The sequence below is a fragment of the Diabrotica undecimpunctata genome, chromosome 6 (assembly GCF_040954645.1).
Source record: "Diabrotica undecimpunctata isolate CICGRU chromosome 6, icDiaUnde3, whole genome shotgun sequence".
NCBI classification, from domain to species: Eukaryota; Metazoa; Arthropoda; class Insecta; order Coleoptera; family Chrysomelidae; genus Diabrotica; species Diabrotica undecimpunctata.
In genome coordinates, this window is record NC_092808.1 from 147,839,325 (window position 1) to 147,864,274 (window position 24,950).

Here is a 24,950-nt window from a genome sequence, read left to right on the forward strand (position 1 = left end):
GTAGAAAATGGGGCGGCCAATAGAGCCTGATACACTGCGACCTTTGCAGATCTATTGTGTTTCCCCCTTATTTTAAAGCACTTCATCTAGCTTGGTCCTCTTAATGAGACTTAACAGCCTTGATAGTGGCCTTTTCATGTAGCCTGATGCTTCCGGTTTTTCCTCTCCGAGTTCTAGAAACCGCATTCGTGCGAGACCTTCGCAATGGCACAGAACGTGTAGAGCGGTTTCCTCTTCTTCCAGACAGAAACGACAGGTGTCCTCTTCTGTCAGGCCTATGAGACTCAAGTGTCTATTGAGTCTACAGTGCCCAGTGAGCAGACCCACTATCATTCTGACAGTCCTGCGTCTGTGCGAAAGTAAGTCTGCTGTAAATTTAGCCGAATGTCCTTTGATGAACTGTTTGGCCTGCCTCTGTCCTGGTACTCAAGAGACTTCTGTTGCACCCATATGTGTATGGCTGCCCTTTTTATCGTATTTGCGATTCCAAAGAAGGGCGTAGATGACCAACCAGTGGCGTAGATGCGCCTTCTCGGGCCAATTCATCGGCCTTCTCGTTGCCACGATGACCCTTATGTCCCGGCACCCAGGCAAGTGTCAACCTGTTTTGACTTCCCACCTGAGAGAGGACATCCAAACAGTTCCATACCAGCCATGAATCGACCTGTACTACCGAACTGAGAGCCTTTAGAGCCGCTTGACTATCCGAATAGATAACGATGGAGTCGTTATCTACATTTCGGCCGATTAGTTCCATAGCGCACCTGTGTATAGCAGCTAATTCGGAGCTAATGCGCAGAACCATGCGCATTTTCAAAGAAGTCAATAAGTTCTTCGTGTTAAGTATCTATTGTTTTCTTTGAAGAATTGACTGGTGCATTTGGTAAGATCTTCTACTAGGTTTTGGTTGTTTTTTTGTTGAGTTTTTGGTTTTTTGCTTCGTGGCTTCGGTCCAACGAAGGCATTTTCGTTATCTCTTATTGGGGAGAATATTATTTCAGATACGTTTCGTTTAGGGCGCTGAGATGAGGATGAATCTTGATCTAAGGTATTCATTTCAGTCTCATTGGATAGGTCAAAGTTTATCGGAGTATGCTTATTTGATTGAGAGGTAATGATTTTTCTAGATGTTTCAGCCTCAGTAAGAAAGGATTGTGTAGAGGAATTTATCGACAAAGGAACTGATTGCTGTACTGTAGTTTCAGTCTCCGTAGCGGAAGATTGGTGTACTTCCTGTGGAGAGTTTAGATGAACAGTATTTTGGGTGTTGTTTGAAGGAGTCTGATTATTTTTATTGGGACCCTGAGATGCAAAATGTCCTTGCTGCTTGTATAAGTAGCAATATTGCTTTTCGATGGAAAAGAAAATTCGACAGTTGTTATCCTCATAAGTTAGTTGTCGCTATAAAAGTGTATCGTCGGAAACTCAAGATATGCTTGAATGCTGGGTTTGAAGTCCCTATCCTGAGAAAGTCAATTGGAGTTATTAGATTCTTCTTCTTGAAGTTCTTCTTCTATAATGCTGTGCGGAATACTTGGACATACGTTGGAAATAATCAATCGTTCATTTGGAGTTATTAGTCTTCGGGATTGAATACATTCTTGATTAATTACTACAATCCCATTGTCGCTTGCTAGAAACTCATCGACTGTCTGTTGCTGAAAGTATTTTCGACTGAATGTATTTTTCTGGGATCCACTTTACAAGTTACTGCATTAAGGTAAACTTCAATATTAGAGTTTGGGAATGGGTGAAGTAGAATTGCTTGTTTTTTGTTTGGACATTTATTTGTAGGTTGATTGAGAGCAGTCGAATATAATTTTGATGGTTGGTTTACGAGTAGATTGCCAGAACTTTCCATGGTAGATCCCGCTGCTGAATCCATTTCCATGTTTGGGCTAAGTAACCTGAAGGCGGCCCTAGTGCTTATAAAGTATCATTACCGGAAGGACCGGTAATTAACCTCACGCCAAATCGGCAAAATAGTTGTTTACCCTGGATTTGTTATAGATGAAATAGGAAAGTCAAACTTAGTTTTTAGTCCAGAAGAAGTAACACTTTTACACTGCACCTTTGTTTAAATTTTAGATATAAACAAAATTCTACATTTGAATTTAAAAAATTCCTTATTTTGTCCAAACTAACAAGATAATATTAAATATCAATTATCGCTAATTGCTAATATGTTTACTGTTCGGGGGTTCGAACGAGAATCCAACCAGGATTTTTATTTATCAGATTATGACATATATGCATCATTACATAATTAACTCTAAAATATTCTATGATGTCGACTATCCACTTCTGCAAATGCCAGGGTGTATTGTTAGTTATCTGCCTTTAATACCTGGTAATTTTATTATTATTTTAGTTGGTAACACTAAATAAGGTTAGGTTATGATAAATGAAACGATGTAGTTGTTCAAATGCTATGGTAACACTAAGTATTCTTTAATGACAAACATAAATGCTACTACAAAAACGATCTGTCTATTAATGTCTTCTTCAGTAACGGAACTCTTAACTCTGATCATCTTAAACGCCTTGTGACATAATTAAATAGCCCAAAAACCCCATAATTAAATTAAACAAAATCCAGAAGGCTTAAACGAAATTATTTCTTAACCCAAACATTAAATGTAAACCCGTAAACATCGTACTCAGCGACCGTTATGCCTTTCAAAATCCCAAAAACAAATTCGCGTAAAAACCTCAACTATTACAACCAACTTATCATAGTATAATGTATTTTGCTCTAAAGTAGGATCGTTTTAGCCTATCGCATAAGTAATAAAAGTGTCTGTTCAGATTTGCCTCAGGTAGTCAGCGGTTCTCAAATCAAAAATGTACGGTTTTCTTAATTTGATAATACGACATTAGGGATTTTTTTAATAAAATAACTTTGTATTATGTTTTATAATAATTGAATATCATAATGTAAATTGATAAACATTGAGTATGAAATATACAGGGTCATTCACGCAACATGTTGGTTAAAAGTTTTCAAAGTTCTGGTCGTCACTGGTTTCTGCAAACTTGAAATAATGGGTTATGCAAAGCATTCTTCATTTTTTAAATATTTGCATTCTTCTAGCACTTCCGGTTGCACCGGAAGTCGTCATTAAGTTTCTTATTTTAAATAGAAACTATGCTTTTTGTTATTTTTTTTTAGAATCTACGTAAAATTCTGGATCGATTTTTAATGGGATACCATTCTCAAAAAAATAGCCGTTTTTAAGATATTTAAAGTTTTTGAAAAATTTTTCATATTACACATGCAACTTCAAAAATTAATATTGTGGTTAATATTTATGCCGAAAAAACAAAAATTCTTTTTCAGCGTGTACTAAACTCTATTTTTATTTAAGCATAAAAAAATTTGCCAATGTTAATACTGGGTGTTCAAAATTTTGTATTATATTTTTATTTTTATATATTTTATAAATATATCTATAAAAATATATATCTATATAAAACAAAGACTTATTCCTACTTCCCACACACACCTTCCCAAACCCACCGAGGTAGGTTGTCCTCCTGCGGTACAACCAGCCCCGGCTTTCCTCCGCCCCCTGGTCTTTGGAGCCAGGTCTCCACTATTTCGCGGTATCCCCCGTCAGGCAATGGGAGATTTCCGTGTATTTACATTTAAGTGGTAGGTTAGCCCATTCGGCTTTATCACTACCGGTCAAACCAATTGTTCGGTGATCTAATGATGGTTGTGTGTGCCGATACTTGCTTTCCCTTTTCTGCACCAAGTGCAGTCGAGAGCGAGCAAGCATCGAATCCTTTCATCCGTCGTCTAATACCCAGTCATTCGTCCAGTCATGTCCTTAATCTACCTTACTTGCTAATCTAATTTTTTTGGTGCTTGCATTCAAGAGCGTCGTGCGGCGTGCCTCCGGCTCTCTCCTGCATGCGGTTTTTGTTTTATTTTTTTTTTGTTTTTTTTTTGGTGGTTGGTACCCTTTAGTGTTAATTTTTCTATCTAAGTCTTAATCTATGGACAGGTATCATCACTATCTGACTCGCTATCCGATTCATCTGGATTCCATTGGATATTCAATTCAATTGGATTGTACTGGCAGTGATATGGTGGTAGTCTTAGGACCTCATGGCCATATTTTAGTGCCATTTGGTCAACGACAAATTTTTTCTCAGTAATGTATCCTTGCACTTATTTAATAATTCAGCTTTTAAAACTAGATGTTCGTGTTCTATATTTTCCTCTGACAGCCACTTTCTTAAGTCTTCTTTTTTTCCAGCTGCTTGTGGGAAACTTTTCCTCCTCTCTGGTGTGATACGAAGCATTGTCTAAGACTATTAATGACGGATTTTCCAGATTTTTTAATAATTTTTCCTCAAACCAATGTTCAAAAATATCGGCGTCCATATTTCCGTGGTAATCATCAGTTTTTTTTTGTCGAAGAAAATACAAGACTAGCATTGGGTATAAAACCTTCCGTATTTCCTGCATGCAATATAATATATCTTTTGCCATTACTCGCACTAGTACTCGAATAGCATTTGGTAGAATCATCTTGCCAGGATGATTTGGTATTATTTCCTTTCGTAAAAATCCATGTTTCGTCAAGAAACACAAATTGTTTGGCAAATTCGGAATTCTTGTTTTTTAAATAGTTTTTTATAAATTTCCACCTTTTTCCAACAACATTGGACAGCTCGCACAACACTTACCGATTATTGGTTTTTTTGTATCTAAAACCCATAGCTTTTAATACTTTTGATAAACTGGTCAAACCCATATCATAAAGTTCTCTGTCCTTTATTTTTTGAATAAGTGTCTTTCTTGTAACATGTTTTTTTGCTTTGTACATGTCATAAATGATATTTCTGATTGAGATTTTAATACCTTGTGGCAAGTCGAGGGTTTTCGGATGCAAACGAATCCTTTTATTTTCCTTACTTAATTCCTCCTCACTCATTTTGCGAACTCTTTGCAAAGTCCGTTCTGAAATTCCACAAGGTGCACTTGTCCTTTTTTGAACTGCCAGTACTGATGTAATTGGTCCCATGTTGATTTTTTCTAAAGTAAAATAATTTTCCACTTTCAACACAATTCGACGCTCACTCGGAGATAAAAACTTATATTTAGGTTTTCTATCGTTTTCTTGTACGTTATCCATTGTCACTATTGAAAACCGGCGATCGTTGATTACTAATAGCGAGATTTTTCGGAGCTCTCTGAATATATACACGAGGGGGCGGGGCCTCGGTGGCAGGGCGCGTCGGTCATTGGCCGATGAGTCCGGTCAATGAAGAGCCTCGACTCCGCAGACTGTTTACTATTTTTGCAAATATAACAACTAAAATTATCCAGTTATGCGACCGCAAGGAATGGATGCACTCCTCGAGACAATTTTATTTGAAATAAAATAATAAAAGTTTTTTCAATAAATTATCATCACAAAGCATTCAATTTGCGTTTTTTCACGATTTATAAAAAAATTGTTTTGGTAGCCCTGATTTATCCTCAAGTACTACAGCCGACCAGTAGGAGGTTCGGTACCACAAAGCAGGTAGAAAAGGGAAAGCATAACAGAGTGGCTGTATCTAGAGTCATAAATTATTTTTCGGGCGTTAATCCGAAATACGACAGGGTAAAACGACTTCACTATAGCTCTATAATAAGCTACCTCGTCGAATTACAAAATAACTCTAAAATAATCATAATTAAAAAAGTCCTAAATTGTGGCTGGCAAATTCATTTGGCACTAAAAAATGAACCGATACATATTTTTACATGAAACAAAAAACATAATACTTGGAAGACGTGGTTACAATCGAAAAACAAGGTTATATAAAATTCCGCTAACAGAATTATTCCACCGGATCTTTCAAAGTTAGGATAAAAAACCACCTTTTAATTAACTCCGTATAATCAGTCAAATACAAAATTTTATTAAAAAATTCACTATGCTAAATTAAAATTTATAAATTTTTACAGTGTGCGAAAAAAATCATCAAAATAGGGTTAAAAATGAAAAAACTGAAATACTTTGTATTTGACCAAAATTTTCTTCATTGCGTTTTTTTTTATCTGAGTGTATATTCTCTACTATTCCGAAAATTCGGTTACTCTAAAAATGTCAAAATTTGCTGAGGTTTAAATCAGTTTAAATAATGGAAATACCCAATACTTCTTTGGTACACACTTATATAAATATAATGTATTTTTTAGATAAAATTACTTACAACGCAGCTTGTCCATAAGTTTTCCAGCACATAAGGTAGCAAGAGCTACTTTAATTGAAAACACTCTGATCTTTCCGACATTATCACTAAAATAAAGAATATATACCTATTAAAACTTGATACTAAGGTTAATAGATATTGTAACTTACACTGTAGCGTATGCAGCCAGTATCCAGTTCAACAACAAACTAACACAAACATCAACATGTGCTTGTTGTGTTGGTGGCGCCCTCTTATTCAAGCTGTGGTATAAAGAACAAAGCAGTGTTTCCAATCTGGCAACACTTAATTCCTGTGAAGGTTCCAATGCATGCAAGCCTTGTTCCCTGAAGGCTTCTATGACATTCCAGATGTCTACAGCATGTACTGGAAAATAAATTTTTAATCAAATACCTGGGGTGGTATGATGACAGTTTTTGAATTTTTGTAACATTAACTATTAGTAACATATTGTAGGCCTACAAAATTCTACATAATATGTCTTTGATAATGTGAGTTTTTATAATCAGTAAAAAATATGATATTAACTGTTTGTTTTACTAGATATCAAAATTAAACTAAACTGATTATAGCAATTATTTTATTAATTTTATTTGTATTAGCATTAATATAACCTGCAAAAAATATCAAATGCCCTTAGAATGAGTTCCACCTACACAACAAACTAAGTGAAGCATGTTTTGTGAATGTCCAGACAAATCTTTAAGAACAATTCTGGAACACGACCTATAAACCCTATTGTAAAGCTCTTTTATATACGAATTGTATCTGTACAAATAAAACTCAATCTAAAAGTTAAAAGATATTTTAAAACACCAAAAAAAAACAAACGCTAGAAACACAGCAAAATTTAGAAGAACTCCTTTTTATTAACACAAAAATAATTTAAAAACTTGATTTTTTTGAGAAAAATTTCTAATTTTTCACAATAGTCATCTCTAAAAACGAGACGAGCAATCTGAATTTTGCTGAGAATTCCAATTTTGGGACTCCAAAAAAGGTGCAAAAAAGTTACTCACTCCTACTCCCCGGCTTACCCCTAAAACCCCCTCAAAATCGCCCATTGATTCAAGCGTTGTTTTGGAGAGAATGGTTCATTTTACACAAACAGCGCTACTAACCATTTTTGTCCAAAATTATCTAAGCTACATTTGTTATTCAAAACATTTTTTTCTACTGCAGACAGAATTTTTACTTTTTCCCCCTCTGCGAGGGAGGTTTCAGGAGGAAGTCAGAGGGTAGTAATGTTAAACTTTTTTGCATATTTTTTGGGGTCCTAAAATTAACATTCTCAGCAAAATTCAGCTTGTATGTATTATTTTTAGAGGTTCAGAGGCATTTTCGTCTCTAATAACTGGAGTACAAACCTAAGGACTACAGGACTAGTATCATTCCCAATTAATGTGATCACCAACAAGCGCTTGTTCTAGCTTCCCAATTAATGTGATCACCAACAAGTTGCTATGTTCATTTTATTTCACCTAAACTAACCTACACATCTTTTTCTGTCATAATGAAGAATCACACCTTTATATTAGAGTCTTGGAACTTGGTACATAAGATTCTCTTGGAGGAAGAAAGAACAGCATTCAATTTGGTCCCAATAGGTCTTCTTCTACTCATATTCTTATGCTTTTCTTTTTGAAAGCAAACTCCTAGAGCCTTGAAACAAGGTACAGGTCTTGTAATGAAGAATCCTATTGAATGTGTGATAAATAGTTCCCTAAATCATTCCCTTATGCCTTTTCTTTTTCTTGGGGGAAAAACCTAGAATATTGACACTTGATACATAGGTTTCTCTTGGTAAAGGAAGGACTGTATTGAATTTGGGATCAATAGATATCCTTCTCATATTCTTATGCCTTCTCTTTTTAGTGCACAAAGGGTTCTACAGTCTCCAAACTTATGTAATATGTTCTTTCAGATGAAGAAAGAATTCTGTTGAGTTTGAGATCAATAGCTTTTATTTGTCTTCTTATATATACAAATTTTTCTTGAAGGAAAAGTCATAGAGTCTGAAACACATAGGTTACTTGAATGCATAAGTTTCTTTTGGTAAAGTACGAATTCTATTGAATTTAAGAGACATGAGCAATTCTTCATATATTATTTTGCCTTCCTTTTTTCTTAAAGCAAAAGTCCTGGACTCTCAAAACTTAATACAATGTTCTTCTTGGTGGAAGAAAAAATCCTATCAATTTAGGGATCAATGGATCCTCTTCTTCTCATATTCTTATGAGTTTTCTTTTTCTTAAAGGAAAAGTTCTAGCATCTTGAAACTTGGACAATAGACATAGAAATAAACATAATGAGAGGGCAATAATTGGTATTGCAAATTTTTTGAAAAAAATATTTTCTTACTAGATAATGAGATGTTGTTTATCAATATTATGTCACATTGACAAAATTAATATATTTTGGAAACATAAAATCATTAAAATAACTTTTTTTAACGCAAATTTTTCATTACTCTTCAAATAGAAACATCTAACATCAGTAAATGGACATAAAAACCAGAATATTATCACAAAGCATACAATATCTCCACACAGGTGAATTAGAGATTGTTCAGTCTTTGAAAGTTAATCTAAATAGGATTATTATGGTATGCTTGCAGAAGATATTCAGGTTTTTTCATACAATAGGCTCTATAATTAACACACATGCTAGATTTTTGTAACTATGTAATTCATTAACAGAAATACAGTCAAGAAAAGGGTAAAACCAAAGAATATAGACACATGTGTCTATATTCTTTGGTAAGACATTCAAGAAAAAATAGTTATCACACAAAGTTCACTTTAAACAGTTCATTTTAAAAATATTTTTGATGAAAGTATAACAATATAATCATAGCATAATTTACTGTTATTAAAGACATATTTTGTTGTTTTTAATTCTAGTTAGCATGTTTATTAAATCAAATACTCACAGCTGACTTTCTTCTGTATAAATCTCAACTTGGTAGCAGTTCTATAAGAAGCAAACCTGATCAAGTCAAAGTTATGTGCACTCATTTCGTGAATTAACGCCAGTCTGTGGTCGGAAGACCCAGAGAGGCCTTCTTGACCCTGCATATCTACAACAATATTAAAACATAAACAATAAAAAATACTAAGTAGGTTAATGCATTTGTTTCTTTTCTACTCTCAAAAATGTCAATTATCAATTAAGAAAGTTTAATTGACATTCTTACCCTGATAAGCAGGCGTAAATACGAAGTAATTTAAGCCTAATTAAGCTAAATTGGGATTAGGTCAAATTAAAATCAAGAAAAAAAATCAGATATTTGTTTTAAAAACATGAATCTTAGTATGGATTGAGCTCATTACTTTACTTTCGAATGTATCATAAATTGAAGCTCTAATGCGTGTCTGATCAATTAGAAATAGGAGACACTTACTGTAAGGATGTATTTTTCATTAAATAACTTAAATTCCTATGTATTCAACACTACTGTTGACACTTTTTTAGTGCATATTCTCCTAAATTTACGACACACGCCATTTTCTTGTACTTTTACTCCCTCTACTCACACTACTTTTCAGTATACAAACATTCCATGCAGAGGTCGTCGCTGATGCTGAAAGTTAGATAACTTATTCTACAGATTTTTCAAGGCAGGGCTGGGCTAGCCAATTAATCTTTAGGAATAAATTAAAATTGTTTTACATATATTTGTTAATCTTTATGTTAACACGTTTATATACAAATATGCTGTAAGTACATATTTGGTACATACAATTATCTCTACCAAATTATGAAAAAGTAAAGAAAAAATGTATCAAATTAGGTAAATTTGAGGTAAAATGTACCGAAGAATGAAAATCGGTAGAAAATTAGGGCTTTTCAGTAATAAACTCCTTTTAATATATCACTTACATTGCTATTACGATATTTGTTGGAGAATACAGTCTTGTGATATTAAAATGTGAGTGGTGTGGGTGTCCGACGTCACTAAATTTTCGTCCATTAGGTATATATCTGAAACCAGTAACAGGCTTTCTTAGAAGACTAGATATCTGAAATAAACATATATATATATATATATATATATATATATATATATATATATATATATATATATATATATATTGTGGAGTACCAAACGTGTCATGTTATATGGATTGGAATTTAGTTCAATGCTAAAAAGTCATATTATAGACAATATTGATCATAACAGTAGATTGTTATACAAAACTATCAAGTATTTACACACATAGCCTTTTAGCTGACATGGGTTAAACCTGTAATTTTTAAGTTGGCTTAATAAAATACAAAAGTATCCATCTGTAGTTCTAAAAGAACAACATGGAAAATCAGTTGGGTTAACGTAGAGAGGAACCCAACATCACAATATGTGTGAACAAAAAACTTCCAGGTCACACTGTACAGAATAGTAGAATAGTTACAGAATAGTAGAATATAGAATGTTACTTTGAAGTGAACGATACACTGTTATATTCTGTTGTCCCAAGATTTAAATGGTTCTTTTGTCGCCTATTCTGTTGCAGTTTTTACTAACCACTTTACATCTCTTTTATCTGATGCAGCTAATGTTTTTAGCGGGTTTGTAACGAAGCAGACACAATACATTCATTGATTGGGAGAAATAAGAAAAGACTGCCTACTATGAGTATTTCTGTACCCCATGAATGGGGCCAGTTTATAAGCACCTGAAGTTTTTTAAAACCGCTTATTGTTTATGAGCTGAAAACAAGCGACTTTTTCAACTTTGAAAAAATGCGCAAAGAATCGACTAGTCCGTTTATTAATAGGAAACGGAACACAGAAAATGAACCCTTTTTATCCTCTAAACTTGTGCACCTGAAAGTCGAAAGAGACCACCCTGACATTGTTTTATAAAACATTTAAAACTGTACATTTTAAAAGAAAGATGAGAAGTTCTCTCGATGGTCTCCTATCAAAGATATCCACCTAATCGAATTGCTAGAATGGGTAACTTCTATTTATCATTCCTTCTATAAATCTTTAAAAACAAGAAAAAATAAAGTTGTCTAAGACAATTCTTCATGTTCCGAAGATAATTAACTGATTTAAGTTAACATTATTTTTATAATGTTAAGTTCTGACTATAAGGTTCTTTTCCTAATAAAATCAGTACCATAGTACCATAGAATATAGTACCATAGAATCAAAAAGATTGTAGTCCTAAATTATTTATTATTTCAATACAAAACAACAACACCGATTATGTTACTGTAAAATATAATATAAAGCATGCTTTACCACTGTCTTTAAAAATATAAAGCTGCAACATTATTCGATGATTTTAAAGTCATTTTAAATAATGGTGTACAAATTAAGAGCACTGATTTTGATCTACTGCAAAACAAAATGAAAGTGACTTCCGTCCTTTCAATTCTAAACAGATGCAGCTCCAAAGGGAATAGGTAGTAATAATGAATGTATTTATAATAAAACAAATTCTGTGTAGGTCTTCAATCATTTATTTATAACAATACACAATTTTTTGACCTAATTAGTAAGATTTATATAACAAAAGCGGTCTGCTATTAATGTTGAGCTTACACACATTTTATAAAAGTATAAAAGCTACATTGATCACATATATATTAGGCTTCTGATATGTACTTTTAACAAACATAGTAGTAAAAAGTGTATATTACAAAAATAAGAATATGTAGTAAAATTGTAAAAATTTTTATCAAAATTTGTATAAAGGTAAATTATATTTTTTTTTTTTCATAAAAATTGAATAATTATTACTCTCCACAAGCGATAAAACAATACACACTCCAAAACGGTAAGACATTATATTTTAAAATAACTAATGGGTCTTTTATATAAACCAGAAAACTTTGTTCTCTTACAACTTTTATTAAGGTAGACATTAATAAAATATCTGTCTACCTCGTCAAGTATGCCATTAAAATATGTCCGTAAAATATTCAGCCTCTGTCGGTTAGAGTCCTTCACGTCTCTGTAATAAAACATTCCACGACAAGAAAAATAAATATCTTGGGGAGGTATATCAAGCTTAAACGAGGTCATTTTGCATTAAAATTTGTCCGAAATTCTGCAATTTTAAAATTTTACGAGTTTATTTTTTTCTTCATTAGAGACTCTGATATATAATATAATAGTCTCCCGTTTTATACCGCTGTCGCGGCTTTGGGAGTATAGCAGGGTAGTCTGCTATATCTAGGGCCTACGGTATACAAGGAAGGTAACATGGCCAGTGCTACGCTTCAACCGTCTATTATTACCCCTGGTTTTACTCAAGGTACTCATTTTTATTCAGGCTGAGTCGACCTGGGGCCTATAGACATTTTTAAAATGTCTAGATGTTCTTGCCGGCGGTGGGATTCGAACTCCGGACCACCGGCTTGCGAGGCTAGCATCCTACCGCTTGCGCTACGCAGACTCTGTTATATGAGCGCTAATATTATCGCGTTAGCAGCGCTGCGTTAGCGTCGGCCCAACCAGACAATGGTACTATCATGGAGTAAATTATACGAATGATATCACCGTTGTAGAAATTTGAATATTTATAGTAACTTGTAGTACCTTTATTTACTCTAGTAGGTGACGCAAAGTTACTACTGGTGTTATAGATTCGGTTTTTTACTCTATGTGTTCATGTACTTGCTATCCATAATATACCTCACAGATATCTTGATATTGTAGCTTCTTAATTGGCTTAATTTTTATTTCTCGTGCAATGTATCTTTCCAAATTAACTCTTTAAACCAACTGAAACGAGACGACTTGGCCTATTTGTACAATACATATATAATCAAAGATAGAACTACATTACATATAGAAGTGAAAAAGACCCATTACAATATATTTATTTTTTTAATAAAATACCTTGTATTTACTGAAACATCAAACAATAAAGCTCACACGAGAACAGCAACAGTTATTAATACATTGATTTTAGTTGATTTTATAGTTGTTTGTTTTGAAATAATTGTATTATATACATGTATTTCAATTTTATTTGTCAGAAACAACCCATTCAGCGTTTTCAAAAAATTAAGCGAAAATTAGCTGTTAATTTTAAACATTTTGTTTACTTATATGGCCTATGCTTGTTTAAATCCTTTACTTAAAATAGTCTAAAGATGCGAGAAGAATTATGATCTTTCCGAAACACTTTTAAAACTGACCCAAAACATTCTTCTTCTTCTTCTTCCTCTTTATAAGGCAAGCAATTCTGCTTGTTCATTGGCGGATTAATACCTCTATGGAAGGTAATCTATATCGCATTTATTTATCGCGTTTATTTCTTACACATAGAGTGGTGGGGAATTTTACTAAATGTGAAGATTAATTTGCCCTTTTTTGTATGTTAGTTCTTACTTTTTACTTACATTTATCTAGGATAATTAAACCTGCATTTAATCAACTCGACCTCATAGACTGACTGAAAGTTTTAACCTTGTTTAAGATATGTGCTTCTTCAAGGATGGTTTTTTATATATTTATTAATTGGTGCTTAATGCTTGGTTGGTTCGTGCGAGGACTAAGACCGGGTGCCGCCGCTGTAGGCAGGAGTCTCAGAAGAACTGTATCCGCGACCTATGTGCGGCTGGGGCCGCGTGGACCAAGCCTGTCACTAAGTACAAGCTCCATGGAAAACGGTTCCTTTCAGATTGTTGGCCATTGTTTGTTTGTTTGGAAATCGCGTGGAGGATAGCTGTGGCTGTGTCCTCACCTAGGATCAGGTATCATTGTACAATGAGATTGGGAAACCACAGAAAACCAATCTCCCCCTGTCCTTGTTAAATTTATTCGACTCTTTGTTTAGGAGTGTATATTGGTTGGGTTTGATCGTAGTTGTTTAGAAATATATTTCGGTGTGGGCATCTTGGTGAGAAGGCTAGGTGGGAACTGCTACAGTTCGGACACTTAGGTTCGGATGTCTTGGGGCATGCAGCTGACCTGTGATTTTGTCCACAATATGGACGGACATGTATAAGATTTTTCGGGGCATTCGTTGTTGAAATTGTCCGCTTTTACAACATTTCAAGCAGTATTTCGACCGGATCGGGACGGAGTTGCCTGATCTTGGGATCTCACAACAACCGTTCGCTCTCGATCTTAATACCGCTCGAAAGTGCTTCGGCGAACTTAAGTTCAGAGTTAGTGAAGACTCTGATGTAGGAGGTGGGTTGATTGGTGGAGCGGGCTATTATGCGAATTACTTTTGTGTATGGAAATTGAAGTTCGGATAGATTATCCTCGATGTTTTTTAGAGATAGGTTTTTTCCGACGCCGGCTATTATGAATTGATAGATTGTAGCTGTAGGTGGATGGTGGTTGTTGTGTATTCGGGGAGTGGGATTAAGGGATTGTTGTTTGCTGTGATGTAGCGGGTGTGTGTATAGGTGGTGTGTGTGCTGGCGTATTGTGTCTTGTGGTCGAGTAGAGGTGTGTTCGGTGGGATTGAGGGTAGGTGGATTGTAGTGTGAGGTATCTGCTTTGGATGTGGAAGGGGTAGGGTGGTATTGCTCTGTGTGTGTGTGTTCTTTTGTGTTTTCTCTGGGGTTGCGAGTGTTCTTGGTGTGTTTTTGTTTGTGTCTATGTATTCTGAGGGTTTTTGTGTGGATATGGATATGTGGCTGTGGTCTGTGACGGTTCGTAGGCCCTTCTTCCACTCTTTCAAGTTGGGAATCGGGCCCGTTGTGTATAGGATGGCCTGGTTTTCGAATGCTTCCGTTTCCAGGTCGAAAGGGATATCTTCAAGGAGATTTTGGTGTTTGAGAGTTCTAAGAAGCTTTCTTTGACCAGAAAACTTCCTAGGGATTAGTGTGATGTAGTATCTGTGTGTGTGTTGTGTTTGTTTGGGAATAGGGTGTTTTGGTTTGGGTGTGGGTGGTCTGGATGGGTGTGGAGGGGAGGGAGGTGGTATAGGGAGGGATGGTTTGGGAGCAGGTAGGGTAGGGGGTGTGGGAGGGGTGCTAGGTGGTTGGTATCCGGGAAAAGCAGACATTAGTGTGTTTTTAATAAGTGTGTATATTGTTGATTGGTAAGTGTAGGGATTGTGTTGGGTGTATGTGTTGATTAGTAAGTGTAGGAATTGGAAATATGTGTGTGTGTTCTGATGTTTCTACTCACATTCAACTGTAGAATCGGTGTGCGGTAGCAGTGACCTTTTCTTCTTGAATGTCTCGAGCAGAATGTGATTACGGTGTGTGATTGATATATATATATATATATATATATATATATATATATATATATATATATATATATATATATATATATATATGTGTGTGTGTGTGTGTGTTAACTTTACCTGGGTGTCACTTTCGTATTCGGTGGGGCTCTGCGGCGATGAGCTCCAAATCAGCACCAGTGTCAATATCTCTTTGTTCCCTTATTTTCCAATAACAGGTTCCAAGGATCTATCGACCGGCTGGCGCCACGCCCTTTCGGTTGATGCTAGACTGCCAGTTTTGGTACCTTACACGCACATTTTGTACCTCCACGTGGCAATTTCGCGTTTATTGTTTGTTTCTGGTGGTCCAAGTTACCAGAATGCGTCCCGTCGGCACCGTGTTCCCGTTCGCGGGTTCTCTAGGATATCACGACCGTTGGCACACGCGGATGCCGTTTCGCGCTCTTTTTAACGGTTGGACCTTGGTTTTCGCGGTTTTTTGAAACTGCACTTCACTGGTATACGTTCACGTGTAAATATCCTTTATAAATTCAACAAGTTTTGTTGAAAACTTTTTGTTTGGGTTCTTTTATCCTTTTTATTTATAAATAAATACTTATCGTTTCGGTTTTTTAATACTTAATTTCCCCTCATCATTCTGGGTTCCAGTGTTATATCATATTTGCTTCCATTTTTTCTCCACTCATCGTCAGACCATTTCAGACATCAGATAAAAAATAGCATAAACCAACAAACACACTAAATGGAAAAACTTGAATAAGTGAAAAAGTGTTAGGTCATGAAAAAATAAAACAAAAAAACTTAAATGTATGATTTCTAGCTATTTTGTATATTTAACTTAAAAAACAAACTAAAAAATGTCAAAAAATAAAAAATTTACACTAAAACATTCCCTTATCAACAACATTCTTTTTATTTTTTTTAATTTCCTAAAAAGACGCATTACCAATCTTCTATACCAATCTCAAACAATTATTCCTCAATACTCATAAAACAAATACATTTTTTGCTTCATCCACAGCAATCTCAAGTAGGTTTTACTAAAAAATCCAAATAAAATATTTTTACTCGCTAAAGTAGGCATTTGCATCGTTCAGACCGATCTCAAGCAATTATTCCTAAAAAACTCTTACAACAAATACAATTTTCTAAAACGAAACGGTCTCAGCGATTTTTGGCAAATATTTTAGAAGCATAGCACCTTTTTACAGAAAGTATTCGATTCGAAATAAAGCATAGTGAATGATGTCCATCTATTTTTCTCTGTATATTTATAGTTTTTACATATTAAACTCATCTGATAGTAGTTTGTCAATAATGCAAATTTTGATGAAATTTAAACAGCATTAAGTAAACATAATCCAGCCCATTCAATATCAAGATATGTGTCAAACAAAAGTCCTCAATTAACGCATGTACATTTACATTAATTTAATATTTACATACTAATTCCATCAAATAATTCTTTTAAAAACAATTAGGACTCTGTATATTTATAGTTTTTACATATTAACAACATCTGATAGTAGTTTGTCAATAATGTAAATTTTGATGACAATTAAACAGCATTAAGTAAACATAATCGTCCATTCAATATCAAGATATGTGTCAAACAAAAGTCCTCAATTAGCGCATTATGTACATTTACATTAATTTAATATTTACATACTAATTCCATAATATAATTCTTTTAAAAACAATTAGGACTCTTTTTAAATAGGAAATAGTTAGATTGTCGTTTTTAAAGCTGCCCGATCCATTTTTTTTAAGTTTTATGACAATATATCAAGAATTGAAAGAAAATATCTGGACAACTTCAAAAGCGTCATTCTAAATTTATATTTTTAACAAGTTAGTTAAGATTTGTTCTAAAATGATTCGATTATTATTATGGAAATGCCATATATCCAATATACGTTAAATGTCAGACGTCATACGTCAAATAGTAAATTATTGCAAATGTGCATATGCATTTAATTATATTTTTAGGTTATTGACCTAAGAGTTTTTTATTATTTTGATTATTTAGGGAACCGTCACTAGCAAATTTGGAGGATACCCCTAAATTAGTCCACTAATTGAGGGATTTCATTTCATACATACAGTTATCTTGAGTGACGATATTTATTTTACTTGTAAGTATAATAAAACTTATCTTTCCCATTTTAACATTTAGTTAAATGGTTCGCATTCCGTTATTTGTAACTACAGCTTTGATATATAGATAGTTTTTTGTCCCTTTTTCCAAATACTATTCGACTAATTACTTATCTATGATTTTAAATAAATTCAGGACATCATTCATCATGTTTTATATCTGCAATTAATCTAAACATCTAAACCAATGGTAACATTAAAAATAGTAGAGGCAACTTACTGGCTAACAACCGCTTCGAACGAAGCTCTTGTTTAGTTATCCTAAAAGGAGGTAAAGTTCCTTCAGGATCAACAAGCATTATAACTTAAAGAAATAAATAGGTACGGTTTAGTACGTTTCTGGTTACTTGTGCATGTGTTTGTACAGGAAAAGAGGAAAACTTGAAATATGGCTTATCTAAATGACTGCATTGTTAATTTTCGTCATAATTAAGATTTAAAGTAGTGATGAAATTGCAGTAATTTATTGAGTTAACACGTTGGACAACTTTTAATTAAATGTTATAATGTATTTCCTCCTCTAAATGTATTTTCCTGACGTCTTTGTCATTTCTAGTTTAATTATACTACTGTATATGTTTCCGGTATAGGGTTTTACGGACGAGCGCCGACAAACCATGAGATATTCATTGTACTACTCATGAATTAGTCGATCCAGTTCACTTGAGAATTACAATTCAACGAAGCAGTGCTAATTTCGTTTTTAAATTAAGACTACTGACTTTTTGTTTTACATTAATTTTTACATTTTTTTATCCGGCTCGAAGGACCAATTAATATAGGTCTTTCCTTTTATAGAGAATAATGAATGAGAATCAAAATAACGAAATTTGTTGAATGTCGAATATTTATTCTCATGCATGTGGCTCGATATAAGTACCTGCTATAATGAAGTGAACTGCCAGCACGTTGAGCTATAGAGCCAATTCTTACACTTGCATTTATGGAAAAACTCCGTCTAGGTATAGAAGTTGCCGTCAGTTTTTCCAGACATCTTAAATGCTTAGAGTGATTTTCTGTAAACTCTATTTCTTGATTCTTATATTGGCAAATGTTGCATTTTGTTCAATTTTTATTTTTTGGAGATCAATTTATGAGCCTTCTTTGTAGAGTTTTTACTCATTTAATCTCATTCCCTCTACGAGGAAAATTCACTCATTCCAGATACCTACGGTATCTAAAGGATTGAGCTCTGGTGGGACCCTTTCCGTGTTATCGAGCCCTAGGTGACTTGGTATGCTGGAGTATCTCCCAAAAATTTTCGTACACATCTGGACGTCGCGAGTAGTACAGCTTTCTGCATGGCCTTATAAATATGTTCATTTAGACCTAGCTGTTTTATGTTCCCTAGGAGGTTTTTGGAAGTAACACCAGTAGTAGATAGAATAATAGGTAGTGTCTAGGTACTTTCCAGTCTCCATTGTCTCGTTATTTGTATTTCTAGATCTCTATACTTGGCTATATTTTTGTTGTATTTAAAACTCTTATTATCCACTTATCACTATTATTACTACTGAGATTTTTTATCCATTTACTGTACTGTCCATTGTACTGTCTCATTTTCGCATTAATTGGCGCAAAATATAGACTTCCCTTAATACATACATATGTCTTGAAGCAGTACTAGTTAGTTAAATATTTAATTATCTCTACACTTCATGTTTGCAGAAAGAGCTCTGGATAAATTAGCATAATAGAGAATTATAGTATCCTTGTGTGACACCTTTACTTATTTAAAATTTTCTTCCTTTAATATTTGTTATGGCAATCGTATTTACCGTTTGGGTTTGACAACTTTTGTATTACTTCACATTGTCACGCGAATTATTTACTTTACACACGAAATTGCTTATTAAAACTATATTTGGACTGCTCATTAAATAACAAAAATCTAGTTTATATGGACGTACAAATATATTCTAGAAAACAGTCGATTTTCTTCGGATTTCCATAACCGAGCTGACCACCGATGGCTTAGTGCAGACGTTTTAGAGTCTCTTTCGAATGAATTAGTGCTACAGGTCCGGCTTAGACGACAATATAGTGTTGACAACGTTAAGTGTTTCATTTAGTTCTTGCTCTATCTATTGGTGCTTGGGAGTCATGCTTGGTTACTCTGGGCTCTGGCCTGACGAAACTATCTGTCTCCAAACAGATCGCTCTTGAGCTACTTTTTCCATCTTTTCGAGGACTCTCGGCTTCTTAAAATATTTTTCAACTTTCAACACCGTCGATCTAGCTAAGATCTTTATCCCATGTTTTCAGCTGCCTGAGATTCCTCGTTAGAGTTTCTTGCATTGCTCACTAACGGCTCCATTTAAGGATTTCACGTTAAATCTTCCTTGTAAGAGTGGTAGTTTGAGCAATCCACTTTGAGTTGTCGCTTAATAGGCCGCGGGTTCAAATCTCAACTAGGAAGAAATTTTTATGTCCATCGGATCATTCGAACGTAATAAGCGACTATTTCTAACAACAATGACGTAGGAAGCCAACTTTATCTAGTAACATGTCGCAATACGTACATTACAAAAAATATTTTGTTAGGTCGTCCTACAGAAGGAGTGCTATAAAGTCTTCTAACGACACAATACTACTATATACATCTCTATTATAAGTTTTATTGGTGTTTTCTTCTTTTATTTTGATAATTAGAAATTATATTAGATATTATCGACAGTTTGATATAAGATATATTTGTAATAGGCTCAAAAATGTTAGCTGCATTTTACTTTCGGTTGAAAAGAAATTGATTATTGTTTTTTTAAGACAAGGCATTTTTAATCTCTTTGTGTATATTTTAATTCCCCATAGCAATTTTTTTAAATTTCATTTTCCAAAGAATAACCAAAAATTGTTTTATATAAAAATTGTGATTTAAAATTTCCGATCTGGAAGTGGATAAATTTACTCCTAAATATATAATTAAAAACTGAAACATCACAAACAAACAATTTTCCATAGTTACCCCAATAATTATTAAAAACAAAATAAAAATATTGGAAATGTCTTTTGTGCAAGAAGATGCCCAAATTTCAAGTTTTCATAAATTAAATTTGAATACATTAGTGTCTCAAGAGAGACTTAAAAAACGACAATATACATTCTACTCTTACTTTACTTAGACGTATGTCTATGTTTAGGGACTGTGTGCCTCTTTGGATATGTCTATTTTTTAATACAACGGTATTGATGAGGTGTGTACCTTTGATGGCTACAGCTCAGCAAATGAAATATGACTTTCTGAATACACTCTGTATATCGATCCATTCAACAACAGACGAAAAGAAGACAATTAAGAAGTTACAGACACAGAAAAGAAGACGATACGTAAAACTGATTTGAACACGTGAAATGACAGAAGACAGGAAGGGCTGTTTAAGAAGTGACAGTGGACATTTGGCAGATGTCGCCATTTTTAGTCCACAATTAAAATATAATCACCACTGCGCCTGCGGAGGGGCGTGGTTTCCAATGCTATTGGGATACAAATCCGATTGAAATGTCACTTCTTAGTCACAAATTAGATATATCGTATAAGTTCTAGAGAAGTGAATTCTGCGTTTCAAAAATCAATAAATAAGCTACCATCAGTTGCAAAACATGCTTAACTGATTTTCTTCATAGCTCCAGAAAAAAAAAACTACTCTAATGTACACGAAGATTCAAATGAAGGAAAAACATTATGGCCAGATTAATACATTTAAAATCTTCCAGAAAGTACTCGTCTTGTTTAATCGAATGAAGATATTCTTTAAGATGTGGAACCTCTAAAAGAACTATTATTTGGTAACAATCTTCCTTACCATGTGTAGAGAAATTTCAATTGCCTTCAAGTTAAAGCGCCTAATGAACTAAATGAATCTTATTTTTGTGTATATAGGGAAATAGGAATCATTAACTGCTAACTCAGATACCCAATGTGAGTGTAACACACAAGATTCAGCACATCTATTCATCTGGCTGGTCTTAATAATAGTGCTCAAGCTATGTGTACAGTCATGGACTCCGTTAGAGATTCTTTATTAGAACCTTATGTATTTTACTAATTCCATATTATTGTTGTAACCCCATATTTTGATAATCGCATCAAAACTAGTGTTATTACAAACGACACCTCATTACACTGGTTATATGGCATAAAGAATCTTTCTCTTGAAATTGCCAGGTGAATAATGAAACTGTCTTGCCACAAATTTACAGTTGTCTATCATCGTGGTTCTTTAAGTAGTAGCTGACTCTATTTCAAGAATTCCCGAAGCGTCAAGTCTCTCTCTTGAAGACTAGAATGAGAAGAAGGTTATAGAAACCTTATAAGTCGCTAAACCTTGTACATTTACATTATTATGACCATTCAGACCTTTTTTGTTGGGTGTAGAAGATTTATGTTAACAGAATTGGCCAATTAACGACAAATAATTCACAACAAAAAGACGAATCTTTGCCAGACTTTCCAATCAACTCTGAAGACCAACAAGGGCTCGATCCTGTAATGTAAATTTACATCAGACATTCCTATCCCTTTCTATTATTATAGTAAATTTATTTATTATCATTATAAGCAATTTTAAAGTATTTCACAATTCTTTGTAGATAGATGCATTGTATATAGTGATGTAACTTACATACAGAGTTCCCACAGTTCCAAAAGGTTGGGATGATGGACGAAACATGTGCTTAAAAATTTCTGTATCTTAAGTGTAACAACTGATTATTTTAATAAAAACTAGTGATTATCGTAACGACATGGATCACCAGAATTATTATTAAATGGTCGAAAGAAAAACATTTTCCCAATTTACCTTCCAATTCAGTTTTCGTAATAGACAACAGTTCATATCAATGTGACTGTTGAAAAGTGACCTTTTGTTGTAATTATCGTTACAGGAAATTTTTGTAATCATGGCATGAACTGAAGACATGCGCTTTCGTCGTACACGTAGTAAAGAATTGATAGTCGTGGTGGGAAATGTTCTGACCAGCTTGGTAGGGCCATCGTCCTATTTATGGAACGACGAGTCTTTGTCTCCCCTACGCATGCGGTAAAGGTTCTAAGTCAAGAAATGCGTGGGAAATAGTCGAACTCATGATTCGCAGTTTTATCTTGTGAGTTTGTTGATAAGATTAAAATATATGGTTCTCAGTTTGCAGCTTTTATAAAATATGAAGAAATCGCCTATTTTAACGCGAGAAATTCAATAAGATAATAGCAAACAATGAAGTTAGCACTAAATACATTTCCAAACAATGAGGTTTTGCACCAGCTCTACGGATTTTATCGCTTAATATCACTGTAATAAAACGCCAAAATTATGATTTTATGAACTGAAAAAAGTTCCCATCTAGACATTTTTCTCTGAGAAGAATGTTAAAATCACTCGATTTATAGGAAGAATCCATTTTTCACAATAACTTTGGTAAAATATCCGAAGAAATGTTAATTTTCAAAGAAATGATTGCATAGTTTTAACTTTCAGCCTCAATAAGAGCATCTGCCAAAATAAAGTCTGAGTAGAACGTACAAATATTGCAAGATTATTGTTATCTATTATTTCAAACGATATGTCAGTATTTTCCTTAACAGTGTATAATTTCCTAATCTTGCAATTCGTTGTCAGTCTTATGCATAGACGCACGCAACAATTTTTAACAAAAGCAAATATATTTACCCATACATCTCGACGAGAGTGTAACGAAACAATAAATTATAATACTTACTTCGGACTAGCACTAGCGACGTTAACACATTGCATGCGTCTATGACCTAACTCTAAAACAAACTCCAACGAAGATAGAGCTTTGTCATCAAATTGCGTATAATACATATTCGTTTTCCTACTAATTCCGTCTCACGTGATCAATTACAAAACTGTAGCATTAACAAACTACCAACTTATAATTATTCAATAATACAAGAATTCAAGCAACTTTTGAATTTGGCGCCAACTGTTTAAAATGTTGCCAACAACAAAAAATGACAACTGACACTTTAAAGTCACGAATACACGAAGAGATTAACATTTTCAAAACCAGAGGGCACAAGAAAGAGGACGACCACGAAGGAGATGGATTGATGATGTGGAAGAAGACCTACAGATTCGAAGGGTCAGAAGATGGAGGGAAGTTACCAGGAATCCACAGGAGTGGCGACTTCTTTGTGAGCAGGCAGACACTTTATAGTAACTAAACAGTTAATGTTATACGAAAAAACATGTTTTTATGGTCGAGCTATATTCTGAATATTCGCGGATAAGCCACATTAAGATAACATGATCATAGAGACAATGCGCTGTCCTTAGTTTGATTTCGGTTAGGAAACCATGTTGGAGTTGTATTACCCAGGACTCCCACATGAAGAGCATTTGGCTGATAGTTGTGTCCCTATCGCGCATCAGAGTGCTATAGGGGGGAAAGGCCATGGTCTGGAGCATTGGAGCGCGGTGAAGTGACTCCTGTTTTTACTAGAGTTAATACACCTCGTTTCAATGAACTGTTACACCCGAACGTAATTCTTAGGGGTGAACATGTCTCACGGGCTGGGTTTAATTAAATTGCTTGATTGCTATTCTAAATATAGTCAACAGTGAGTTTATTCTAATAGTAATTAGATATAATTTCATTGATTGTAAAAAAAATCATAAAGGACTCACAATTCCTTCAATAAAAAGTATAGAGCAGTTCGTGAAAGTGTAGCTTTACCGATATTTTCATTAAATACTTAAAGAGAACTGAAGTTTTCAAATTATGGATTGCGAAGAGACTAACACTTAAGCAGACTTTTCAAACCAGCTCCTCTTCAGTGGCAAGAATTTTCATCATTAATGGCTTCATTAATAGTCAAATTATTGCAGTTATGGTTTATAAAATTCAGAAGTGATTATTAAGTAACAATTGGATTTACAACCGTTGTCAAACATTAATAGTTTATGGTGCTCGGCATGGGGATCTGATAACCAAGTTTTTGTGCCTAAGCTGAACGATTTATCAACGTTGTATCGTTCAGATAACATAAATTTGAACAGCTGATCGATGACGTGAAACGGAGTTAGCAGGAAAAATCCTATAATACATATAAAATAGTATCAAAACATTTAAAACATGTTAAAAAGTCAAGTCTTCTTTAGATCAACTGTTATATTGTCAGTCTTAAACTTTAAATACTTAAGTGGTAACATTGGCATGTAGAAGTTTTCAGCTGCCGGTTTTTTGGCCTTGTCCTGTGTTTTGCTCGGACTCATGACGACGTAATCCGATTCCGTGGTGAAGATCTTCGATATTTTTGAGAGGTCTTGAGCTGGCATGGTGTTCGCGCGAGGTTTTAAACTCGAAACGAGCTGCTTTTGTAACGTATTGTTTTCTGAGTTGATACGAGTCCTACTGAAAGAAAGATTTATGTAAGAACAGAGGA

At 34.1% G+C, this 24,950-nt stretch overlaps 2 protein-coding genes across 4 annotated transcripts in view; both read right to left on the minus strand.

Moving 5' to 3' along the window:
- Dyb (Dystrobrevin) overlaps positions 1–9,754 on the minus strand; it is a 42,058-nt gene extending 32,304 nt beyond the window's left edge. For both annotated transcript variants that reach the window (XM_072535720.1, XM_072535719.1), the window contains exons 1-4: positions 9,620–9,754; positions 9,149–9,295; positions 6,366–6,582; positions 6,217–6,302 (exon numbers count right to left, since the gene is read on the minus strand). In XM_072535720.1, the coding sequence (XP_072391821.1) occupies positions 6,217–6,302; positions 6,366–6,582; positions 9,149–9,293 (448 nt within the window). In that variant the 5' untranslated portion in view covers positions 9,294–9,295; positions 9,620–9,754. The remainder of the gene's footprint in view (positions 1–6,216; positions 6,303–6,365; positions 6,583–9,148; positions 9,296–9,619) is intronic.
- Positions 9,755–16,871: 7,117 nt separating this feature from the next.
- Positions 16,872–24,950, minus strand: part of LOC140444081 (uncharacterized) — a 44,424-nt gene continuing 36,345 nt past the window's right edge. The window contains exon 7 of one of the 2 annotated variants that reach the window (XM_072535722.1): positions 16,872–24,916. In XM_072535722.1, the coding sequence (XP_072391823.1) occupies positions 24,652–24,916 (265 nt within the window). In that variant the 3' untranslated portion in view covers positions 16,872–24,651. Of the gene's footprint in view, positions 24,920–24,950 lie in introns of both variants that reach the window. The other variant, XM_072535721.1, reaches the window with a different exon arrangement.